At 35.9% G+C, this 12,795-nt stretch overlaps 1 protein-coding gene across 1 annotated transcript in view; it reads right to left on the bottom strand.

The window, feature by feature from the left end:
• The window catches only part of LOC114659194 (collagen alpha-1(XXIV) chain), a 338,513-nt gene that overhangs the window by 135,779 nt on the left and 189,939 nt on the right, over positions 1-12,795 (bottom strand). The window contains exon 20 of the mRNA XM_028811519.2: positions 3,125-3,178. Coding sequence (XP_028667352.1) covers positions 3,125-3,178 — 54 coding nt within the window. The remainder of the gene's footprint in view (positions 1-3,124; positions 3,179-12,795) is intronic.

Here is a 12,795-nt window from a genome sequence, read left to right as displayed (position 1 = left end):
ACATGAAGGATATACTGTTTTACTTCTACAGGAGTAGCAGTAGTAGTCCTATTTAAATATGCTTTAATTTAACAACAAAATGAGAAATAGTCAAACTAGTGATTTCTTTCTAATTGTCACTGTTGAAAAGACAATATGGTATTTTGTGCTGTTTCTCTTTAATTAAGTTGTAGTCCAACTTGAATTTATTAGTCATTGTGATTGGCCTGTACTGAGTTGGAACTTGGCCAGTTAGAGTGCTTCCCTTTGAACCTTGTAAATTAGTTTGTTCATTAAATGTGAATGCTTGCATAATTATATACAGTATATATCTACACTATTTACAGAAATTCCTAAGCCTAAAAGTGCAACGATGTTATGTAATGTTTTAATGTCACGCTTTAAATCAAACTTCTTTTAAAACCTACATATATATGTTTGGTATCATTCTTTTCAGAATTTATCGAAACTTTAATGAGATCGGATGCAAAGTGGCTGGTGCGTAGCGCAGACCGGGGGATTTGGCGAGCACAGCAAGCAGGGGGCGAACCCCCTAGTATACATACATGCATACACATATGTAATGTAAATGTAATTCAATTGTTTGTTCTTAAAGTATGTTGTTTATGATTAAGCTTCTATATTTGAATATTTATATAATGTTTCAGTACAGTTTCTAAAATGTATAGAGGAAACTAAAGGATGGTTGAACACCATTTTCCTAGAGTTAGAATTATAGTACTATAGTTTCCTCATTTATAATATACATATATATTAAGAGTGATATATTTGTTTAATTAAATACATTGTTTTACATTCTAGCAATTTCCAATATTGATATTATTCTGAGTGTAGTTTGCCACCTAGTGGATAAATAAAGTGCCCTTTTAATAACTATTGTTAACATTGACACATTTAACAGAAAGAAAGTGACAGCTAATTTATGTTTATTTTTTATTTTAGACTAAACCTTCACATTTGTGTATCCATCCATTATCCAACCAGCTATATCCTAACTACAGGGTCACGGAAGTTTGCTGGAGCCAATCCCTGCCAACACAGGGCACAAGGCAGGAAACAAACCCCATGCAGGGCGCCAGCTCACCGCAGTGCTCACACACACACACACACCAAGCACAATTTAGGGCCGCCAATGCACCTAACCTGCATGTCTGTGGACTCGGAGGAAACCCAGGCAGACACAGGAAGAACATGCAAACTCCACGCAGGGAGGACCCGGGAAGCGAACCCAGGTCTCCTAACTGCTAGGCAGCAGCGCTACCACTACGCCACCCACAACTGTGCACATTTGAATGAATTAATATGTAGACTCTGGACATCTTCATCTATGTCTGACCAGATGTGCGTATTGGTTGTAATTTAATCCCTAAACCAGTATAGTTCTTCACAACAGTCACCATTAAATACTCTTGATGTTTAATGAATGCCTCAGACAAAAAGAGTGATTTTAGGTTTTTTGTTTTCCAATACAATGACGTTTGAGGTTATGAACTATTTTTCTAAATTCCTTTTGTTGCACCACCATCTCCAATAGCACAAAGAGGAGGACAGTTTGTACCCTGTATGGGTTAATTAATTCACAGGATTTACTGCAGCAGTGATTATATCCTTAAAATTGAGGGTGAGGCAAACTATATGATTTTTTAGCAGAATAAACAACTCAATTGGAATGTGTGTCTGCCCTGTGTGTTTGTAAGTATCAGCTTACTTATTTACAGTATTTGATCTTGTGGTATACTGATGTAATGATTATAGTATTGTGATTATCCTCAGCAAAGATCATCCTCTGTTAACTCCAATAGTGGTTTTCCTGAATTTCTGGGAGTGTACAATTAGTGCTTAGCTAATTTGTAAAGTTGTTGATAAGGGGGAAAATATCAAGTGTTAGGTGAGTTTTCACCTTATAAAAGATTATGTGTACCTCAAGGTCACTGGGATTTGTGTCAGACTTTAAAAAAAACTTGGTGTCATGCACTTCAAAACATTTTTTTACAATCTGCACTGTAATTCTATATATTGCTGAAGGCAACTTTCAGACCATGTCACTTGATGTTCATAAACTCAGTTTTCAGTGGGCCCTCATTGGCTGTATTATGTTAACAGAAAAGATAAATAGTACCGTTAAAAAAATGTTTTAAAGTAATCACAGTACACTGCCAGGATATATAAAGTGCACTAATATCCTCCTTTAGTCAATTTTCTCTCAAACTACACTGAAAAAAACATAAAAACACCTACAGGTTCTATATGTGTATGAAAGTAAGAAAAGAAGAAGAAAGAAAGAAAGCCAAAAAAAGTAAGAAAGCTAAATATTAACAACAGTAACATTAAAGACAAATTAAATTATGCATTACAAACAATAACTAAAGCATATGTTGCGTGAACAAAGAGAGTAAATTCAGAAAAACACTTTATAAGCAGAACACATGTTACTATCAGCAAATGAACATTATCACTCTAATGCCAGGCATCTTTGGTTTCAGACATATTATATGCATTCATAAAATGCATACAATATATGCAAAACTAAAAAATAAAAAATATCAAATGTGGTAGAATAAAGTTTAGAGAATATTTAGCATAGTTTCACCAAGACATAAAAAACTGGCAGAAAAACAATTAAAGCTGCACTTAGTTCCACTTTAATAAGGATCAATGAACTATGAAAACTGGAAGGTATTAGTCACTTTGAGTAAGAAAGATTAGTCTGTTTGACCTGCACAGAGAAAAAGAAGTAGTTCACATTGATGGATACAACATAAGCTAAACAGAATAAGCACACTTTGTTGTTCATCTTTTACTTCTTAAATGACTAGACACACATGTACAGTATAATCAATGAATTCAATATGCCAGAAATCCTTTTTGGCTTTCATTATTTAAAATATTCATTCAAACATGCTGTCTTTTGACATAGATTGTTAAACTGATTATCATATTAAGCTGTGTTTAAATTTAGCAAATATTTTTCTACACTCTAAAAATGCTCTGTTTATCTTTAAAAACATATTTGTGGCCTGTAATTTTAAAGTTGTAACACTTGCTCAAAAGTCTAAACAACCCTTTAATCAAACTATAAAAACGTTCAAAAAAAAAAAAAAAAAAAAAAAAAAAAAGGATTTACCTTTGGACCTTCAGGGCCATTTGGACCTGGAACACCAATATCTCCTGGAAATCCCTGAAAATCAACATATATTTTTACATTTTAGGAGTGTTTTGACATTTTGCATTTGAAAACTAAATTTACCTTTTAAGTAATGTTTTAAGGACAAATATTAATTACAAAAATGGAAAACAGTTTAGAAAAAATATATTGAAGATTACCAATGAAGCTATTATGAAGAAATGTACTTGTATACGTTATACTAAAAAAAAAAGCTTGATCCTGTAGTAATCATAAACAAGTATCGTCATATTTTAATTGATGTGAACATCTCAATCCGTCATTTCTTGGGAAACTATTCTTTAGATCATTGGCTCCCAAACTCGGTCCTGGTGTAAGAAGAGATCCATGGTGAAGTGTGGTTTTAAATAAATTGGGTCCCGGATCATGTAGGCTCTGAGAGGGTGTGGGTGTGTGCATGCCAACGCTTGCTCCAGGGTTGATTGTGCTGCTTGGCTGATTAAGCATTCATGTGCAAATGCAAGCAGATCAGTCAGGTGCCTCATTCACACTTTGGAGTAGGTGGAGGACCGCACCTGTACCATATAAAGGGTGCCTGCATGGAAGAGAAGGAAGAACAAAAAGATCAGAAAAAAGATCAAGAGGACCATAGAAAAGAAAAGAGAAGAGAAAGAATGGAGGTTATAGGAGGAAAAAGAGGCAGAACAGTGAGGAGCCCATGTTGTTAGAATAGGAGGCAGGTGGTCGGGAGTATGCCCTGAGGAAGCGAGCAGCAGGCCTGTGCTTTAGTGTGGGACCTGAGAACAGGAGCTCCTTACAGCAACTATAGAAAGGAGTAGAAGTGGCCCTGTTGTATGGTGTCTCCGACTTGACACTGATGGACTGGCTGATGAAGACATGTGTGGGGTTCGGAGGAGAGTCCTATGGACATAGATGGACTCGCAGTAGGACCCAAAACCCGGGATTAATTGAAATCTGCACCATTCAGCAGGCATCTCCTCATGCTGTGAGGTCCTGAAGAGATAAATTGTGGAGACGCCAAATTTTAGAGAGGCATTGTGTCTGGACACTTGGATCTTATAGATTTATTTATTGACTGTTTTTTGAAAGAACTCTACTGCTCTTTGGACACTATTCATTTTTGTTTGGATTGTAATAAAAGTACTGAACACTTCTGCACAAATCCCTTGCTGACTGTGTGTGTCCTTATTTCCCCAGCTCATGATTATTGACGGTTCCAGGTTCAAGAGGCTCCCGGAAGCGACCAGGGAGTGTGGAGCCAACCTGGACCATCACACCTGGGGACCCACTGTACCTGCTGGTTTTTGTTCTGTGTGGTTTGGGGTCAATGTAGAAATTACAAAGCTAAATTTGGTAAATTTATATTAAAATGTACTAAGCAGTGGGGAAAATACATTTTTTTCCTTTTTTACCATTTAACAATATTTTTATTATGTTTTTCTGGGCATTCTGATAATTTAATCCATTATTTACTAATTAGTGGGGCTGACACTGAAGTAGTTGCTTCCTTTCATCATTCATTGTTTACCTGGGTGTTTGCTCCATTTGTTTTTAATTATTATTAGGGTACAGTAAAATGAATAAACTACACATAAAAAGGGCAAAATAATACAAAAACAACAAAACACAGTTAAGCATTTAAAGCTATAGCAAAAATATAAATATTTCTAAATGTCTTATGAATGTAAAAATCATACAGTGTGTTTTCCTGAATGCAGAACAAGAGTGAAAAAAGACCATCTAATTAAATCATGCTTCCAACCTAATTAAATCAGATGAATTATTATCAATGATTGTGAATTTGGTTAAAACAAAAACAAGTAGCTACAGTGGTCTCCTGAACTGAGTTTGGGAACCACTGCTTTAGATGGTTGAAACATTAATATCCCAAGGTAAAAAAACTGAAGTTCAAATGCTGTGCTCTTAATCTATTTCAGACAACAGTACACTGCACAAGTATACAGTAATACATCAATCATTATTAAATTAACCATAAAATCACAGATACATTAAAATACCATTTTAAAATTAAATCTTAATTACCTGGGAAGGATTGAAAGATGGGAGTTTAAGAATGGCAAGTTAGTGTCAATGGTGTGTTCTCACATTGACTTACACAACTGTGCCACTGAATGTGAGCCATTGTACACTTATAACTTTGTTTGGCATTGCTAGCTGTTGTGACATACCTGTTTAGATCTTCAGCTTTGTATATTATGTAAATTCTACAGCTTCTAATTCTAAATTCTATACATTTTTATACATTACAATCTTTTCTTTTTTTTTAAGAGAAGCTCACAGACCTTGCCCATCGGGAATATACTGTAGAGAAAAACTGCCATTTTGTCACTGTTGGCATTTTATTTAAAAATACATTTAGCTGGTGCAATTGTTCAGACAAGCTTCAGTGACCTGTGGGACATACAACAGAGGAGTGTTTTGTTTTTCTTTACGAATGTTTAACTTTACTCACAGCTATTTTACTCACAGAGCAATAACATTGCATTAGATATTTTTATTAATTCTAGGTTAGAATATACATGCATGTATTTTGTCTAAAAAATCTATGTGCATTTTTTTTTTTGTTTAAATGTCTATATGTGTTTTTTTCTTTCAGTTTGTAACTCATATGAAAACCTTAGGTGACAATGTCTACCTAATTTATAACTCCAAGGCCAAGTGGGGTGCCAACCACTCTGGAGAAGATGAGATGTTTTGCATATATTTTAATAATCCAAGCTATTTATTAGTAAAGTAGTCAGCCAGTTGCCTGTGAACAACATAACTTGGTTTTAGAACCCCATGTAGAAAAAAGTATAAAGGACAATTTGCTCAAAGCAGCCTACACAATGCACTCTTTCCCTTGCACAGATGCATCTTTTGCTTTCATATCCTTATTTAAGTTATTTTTATTTGACTGGTAAGAAGCTTTTTATTTTTTTTAAACCAGGGTATAAGTTTATAAGGGTTTTACATTCACACTAAGCAATATCAAATTAAATGGCAATTACTCTACTCCAATAAACACTGCTTTGCATTTCTATACTCTGTCTACACATCATGAGTAACTACGGTAAAATTCTGAATACTAGGAGTCAGATAGGTTGTCACTTCTCTCCCACAGGGTTAATGAATGAGGGAGGACGTCTCCAACAGTGAGCAGCATGGCCATTAGTAAGTGACAGTAAAAGGTGAACGAGTCTCCATTGTCTAGAGGACTCCCATTTGGTCTGCTTTGGCCAATGCTAGTGTAATCATGGTGCTGATGAGTGATGATATTGTGCATATTAATTAGGGTAGGGCATAAACTAGTGTCCTTGTACCAGGGAGCACCAAACCTAAGGCAGGTCCTGTGTCTACATTGGTTCTACATTCAAATCCTTGTTGGTGTTCAAGAAGCACAAGAAAAGAAATTTTGAGGTGATACCGTTACATCTTGGGATAAACAACTTTTGCTGCTGCCAGTGAGATGTATTGAAAATTAGCTCTTGTTGCTTGTTTCAACCTTAAAGGATCATATTCTTCCCAAAGATCGTTATTTCTAGATCCCTGATAATGTTGAGAAGATTGGACAAAGACTATAGCCGACTCCTGGTTCTGAACACCTGGATGAAAGCCTTCACTGGGGTCTCTATTGGGAAAGACCATGGTTCTTCATAAGGGATGGCCTGCAAACTACTGTAAATTCAAAGCAAGGGTCACCTCAAAAAACATTTCAAAGATCATTGTGTGTTCATGATTAACTAGGTTTATGTGCAATGATAGATATGAGCTAGTATAAAATATGAGAAATATGCAGTGAGTTTACCTACAGGTGCAGTATATTGCCCCTGTAATAATCTCTTATATATATTTCTCTTCTGGTTCGTCCTGCTTCCACTTCAAAACCGGTCCCGCCCACACGCAGCCGACACTGCATTTCTTGATTCCTATTCGTCCTCTTCCATGTCATGCACTATACTGGCCTGCTGAGCGTAATACATCCAACAAGTACTCGAGGTGCTGCCACAACGGTAAAGTAGCTTTACCACCTTTGCAGGAGCCACCTGTGTCTTTACAACAGCTTCTTGCACATCAAACATCAGAAGCTAAAAATTATCGTGAACACATTCGAGAATACAACTCTTCTCTAGTGTTTGCTTCCATGGGTGCACAGATAACTCAACCTCCTGGCAACGGACCATACTGTTTTAAAATACACGGGCAAATTTATCATCAAATCTCTCCGCTATACTCTAACATTTCTACCTCTCCAGGATATGGACAGTTGTAAGTTTTTGACACAGCACAAGCTACTGAAGTACGCTTACAAAATAAAGCAAACTCTGCATGCAGCGAAAATGTACTTCTCCAGCTAGATTCTATGCTCAGAACCATCAACCCCTTTGCTAAATCATACAAACACATGCATGAAATCGCTCAGTCCAATCCAACAGCATCTGTACGAATGGTTTTCAAGGAAAACCCTAGTCAGGACTTACAACGATACAATGCCCCGACATGTCACACCGATGTTGCAGCGATTTTCGTCGGAGAAGATGGAGAAACACCTGCCGAAAGGGACATTTGCATCTATCCTATAGGCAACTCCTGTAAACAGATTTCCATGCTCAATATGAATTGCGATCCTATGGTTTACCCACTTTTATTCCCTTATGGAGGCATTGTCTGGCACAAAGATTTACATGTTCCCAATAAAAGAACCGCCAAGCGAATAAGGCTTACTCAATGCCAGTTTTACGCGTACAGATTAGCAATGAGGAATAGATTTAGTATTTAAAAAAAATTAGTATTTTGCACTCCAGCGGCAAACTATTCCAACAGTATGTTGTAGATGCGTATGTTAAAACAGAGGGCGCGCGTCTCAACTATCTTAGTTTACATCAACAAGATCTGTGCGTGGATCTATCAGACGCACTGCAAGCAAACGCTGAAAATAACAATGTACGTGTAAGCAAAATGATCATATTACCGTCCACATTTCCAGAAAGTCCAAGAAACTCGTACATGCAACAAAACAATCAGGATGCCATGGCCATAGTACGTAATTTCGGAAAGCCTGATTTATTTATCACTTTCACATGTAATCCTGCTTGGCCGGAAATTCTACATGCACACTGCGTCTTTCAAGAAGTATTTATTTCATCTTGATTTCTGAATTCCTTTCTCACCATTTTCCGTTCCTATTCTTACATCGGTGTATGCTACGGCGGGCGTCAGCTAGTGAATTATAATTTCACTGAAACTACAGGTTAAATGATATGTGAAGAACATACCTGGTATATTAAGTTGTCTTAAATGTTTAAAAAAGCTGTGTCTTTCTGTGAGTTTACTTAATACCAGAGCTTTAATTCTTAAGACATTTTACATAAACAATCTTATCACTGACAAAAAAACCCAGAATTTCTAAGTTTATATGAAGTGTGTTTTAATTGAAGCAACCTTCTAAATTATAATTCTGCTAATTCTGTTCATCAGGGGAAGAAAGACAATAGTTTGGCATATATTTTCTTGAGCTGCTTATACTACAAAAAATATACAGGAAGTTTGCAGCAAAATAAAAGATTCAACTACCCTAATATCTTGTGGAGCACTACATCTAAACTCCCATAAAGCTTAGAAAAGCAGGGGCTAAAAAAAAATGTGTTTTTTTTTTTTTTTTACGATTGGCCAATTTACCAATCATTGATCAAGTCTTTTGTAGTGAAAATCGTCTGATTTAGATCGGTGGCTGATCAATTGGAGGGTTACTATTAATTAGGGTTATCACAATACCAAAATTTCAAACTTTGATACAATAGGAAGAAAACTATTGAAATTCAATTCCATTTTCAGTACGCAATAAAATTTATAATTCAGTAAAAAAGTATTTTAAAAAATTGCAATTCAGTATGCATTAAAATATTTACATTAATGGTAACAAATAGAAATTTTAGCCATTTAATACAAATACTTCAAGTTGTACAGTCTTTTGTAAAAGGGAACAGTTAACTTCTGTAAACAAAAAAAACGTAAATAAGTTTAAATCAACAGCTGGTTTCTCCAACAGTATGAGGAAACTGCAAAAAAAAAAAAAGTAAAAAGGTAAGGAAAAAAATCATGAAATCACAATCATTGCTGTGCTGAGCAGTGCTGTTTGTGATATAGCTCAAAGAAAAATGCACCATACTGCTGTATTCACACAGATTCCATTCATGAAACAGCCAGTCCAATCCAATCACTTTTCACTTTAGTCACCATCCTGCAATTACATTTCTACTGTAATTCACTAAGTATATGAGCATCTGGAGGGGTAGAGCCACTATTTATACAACTGAGCACTGAAAAGTTATAGCACCTTACATTATATGGTAAATGTAATGAAATCTATTTTTAAAACTGCACATAGGCCTGGGAAAGTTAACATTAATTTTATTTTGTTATTATTAATGTGACCTGTTTAACATTTTGTAAAATACTGTTGTATCCAGGGCTGAACATGAGGCAAACAGCTCAGGTACTCCTTTGGTCAGTGTGGCATTTTCATATAATTTTTTTTTTCTTTAACATTCCGAAATAACAAAAAAAAGTTAAGTGTGCACCTAAAGAATTATATACACATCAGTACTGCATTTGTGTACTACATTTAAAAATTTTATGAAATAAAATTTTCATTTAAAGGTTTAAAAGTTCATATTATGTCGTTCACAACAATATGCCACATGTTAATACGTGGCACTGGTGTTTGTTTTCTTGATTTACACATACTGACATAAGTGCAGGAGCGTTTAAGGCAGTCATGGTGCAATGCTAGACAAAAGTTGTAAAGGTAAAAATTTCACTCTCTCTTTTTTCTTCATTTCACATTTCTTTAAGAAGATTGATTCAGTGTCATATCACATTAGTGCTAAATACTGCAGGTCATCTCTGTGTGGCACTTAAACCAAAATAAGTCTCTAGTACTTCTGTATTAACTCTTTGGTCTGCCAGGTAGGTTACAGTAGTGACTGCTCTAATATAATGACAAAATTCTATGAAATAGAAGTGTAATGATTATCCCTACCCATTATTCCACTTTGCTATTTCTTCGCTAATTTATGCAAAGAATGTAACATAACCATCCAGATAATGCATGGTGTCAGGTTTTTAAGTGAGATAGCACCTATGGAGATCTTTTTTAGCCTGCCATGAGCAAAGGTGTAGGTAGAGCAGTGTTTTCCAACCGTTTTTCTGTGTTGGCATGTTTTTGTAACCTAAAAGTCCCAAGGCACACCACAATTCTACCAACCACAAAAGCATCAAATCTCTAGACTTGCTAAACTGTCCGAAGGGGGGGGGGGGGGGGGGGGGTCGGGGGGTATTGGGGGGACGGGAAAGGCAAATAAAACAGCTTGGAGATTGACGTCTGAAGACACAGTACTTATGTAGAGTATAATTTTCAATCGTTAATGGTGATGAACAATTGAGGGTAGTATTTATGGAGTTTTGACACAAGTTTTAAAGTATGCCCATTTCAGAGATGTGTATTCTATCAGTTAAATCAGTCTTTAGCAGTGCATTCAAAGTCAACAGTTGTTTTGATTGTTTTCTACTTTGACACGTCTGTGTTTTATATCCTATGCCAATTTAAGAATGAATGCACTGGTCTTATTTTCTTATTGCCTTCGTTTCAACTTGCTTTTTTGGAAGGCATTCAAATGCAGGTTGTATTTGCTCAAGTAGTATTTTATTAAAAGTTCAGGTTTAAGGTCATTTTTTAAGTTTCAACTATGCCATCATTTTTTTAAATTCATTTATGATGGTTGTACATTAATTTTATGATTCAGTATGTATTTACTTCATAATTTTGCAATTACATGTTTCAATTTTAAATGTGATTAATCACGATTAATTACATGCATTTATGTGATTAATTAAGTTAATTTTTTTTAATCGATTCCCATCCCTATTTGTACATAATAAAATAAACTTAAATTTAATACACTACAGCAGCACACTTCATGTCGAGGGCTTAAAAATGAAGAGGAGTGATTAAGCCTCAGTGGTAAAGGATTGCCCCTAAATGAACAACGCAAGAAAAAAAAAATGGGCCTGCAGGAAAAAATATTTTCCGACCCTTGTCTTAATGTGTGAAACTTTTAATTGATTACAAAATTTTTCTTGATCTGTAGAAAAAAACCCCATTACATCCCAACTTTAAACCCAACAGTTTATAGGTTCATACTGATTAATGTTCCCATAATTTAAAAATAATATACCTACTCAGAATTCTGTGCATTGACTCGCATTGGTTCTTCAGGTATTTGGCTAATTTGGTTGTGCTAGCCCTTTTTCTTTGGTTGTGCGGTAGCAAATCCTGTGTGTCTTTTAGTTTTACATTCCCATTTGGCACAAAGCTGAAGTATTTTCAGGCACCACCCTGGCTACTATCTTTGTCAATTAAAGCATGATGATGAAGTTGCCAGCTTATTCACACCTGTGAGTGGGTGGAAAGGGGGCAGCAACTTTAGCCATGTACAGCCTGTAAATATCTTTATTGTTTCTAATAGCTTCAAGTAAAACATTATTCTGTGTTAGAACATTATTGCCTGACTGTGGCTTTCATGTTTAAAGACATAGTAAAGAAATAAAAAAACAAATAAACAACACTGTGGTACTGCATTCCTGTTTTCTCATGAACATACGATTGGTGATAGACTTGAAAACAAACTCTTGAGTGGACAAAGTAAAAACCCACATCTGAAGCCTAATTTAATTCAGTTGGCTTGTTACTGTTGTGCGATATGTATGTAGTGGGCATTGCAAGGTTAGGATTTATGATTTGCTCTACTTTTTATTTCACATTCCATTGTTTTCCATTTTGTAAATTTATTTTGGGCTTAATTCAGTTTTTACTGGTTCTGATTTTTATTTCCCCATTTTCTCTGATGTTGATTCCATACATTAGGCCTGTTTTAATTTATGTATTTCATTTGATCTAAACTCTCCTCGTAGAAGCACTTTTGGACCATAGAAAAAGAAGGGAGGTCCTCACCCAACAGCGCCCTGCACTTCCAGACTCCAAGTCCTAAGCACTCCTGCAGGTGTCCGATATTGGGTCACCATATGAGGACCACTGCCACTTAGTGTGTGGGGGATGGAACCACTCACGATTTTTGGCTTTTCTCTGTCAGTCCCTTAAATCATGCCAGTTGGGTACAAATTTATTTTCTTGCCCCGCCAGCCAATCCGCTTGCATCAATGCATTGGCCTCCCATCCAGGTAATGAACTTTCCTCCGATCTGGCCAAGATGCTCATTCTCCTGCAGTTGTCAAAATGAGAGACTGCTGATTAACCTTATGACCCGTATACTTAAGTATTATGACCCATATACATTCTCTGAATGAATGTATGAGTACTGATAGTCCTATATTATCAGAACAGAGCCCAGAGAAAAATAACTATGCATGATCTTCTTCTTCTTCTTTTGGATGCTCTCGTTAGGGGTTGCCACAGTGGATCATCTTCTTCCATATCTTTCTGTCCTATGCATCTTGCTCTGTTACACCCATCACCTGCATGTTCTCTCTCACCACATCCATAAACCTTCGCTTAGGCCTTCCTCTTTTCCTCTTTCCTGGCAGCTCTATCCTTAGCATCCTTCTCCCAATATACCCAGCATCTCCCCTCT

This window comes from Erpetoichthys calabaricus, chromosome 10, assembly GCF_900747795.2.
Source record: "Erpetoichthys calabaricus chromosome 10, fErpCal1.3, whole genome shotgun sequence".
Lineage (NCBI taxonomy): Eukaryota > Metazoa > Chordata > Cladistia > Polypteriformes > Polypteridae > Erpetoichthys > Erpetoichthys calabaricus.
The sequence above is the reverse complement of the archived record's forward strand: the minus strand, read 5'-3'. Positions and strand labels throughout refer to the sequence as shown.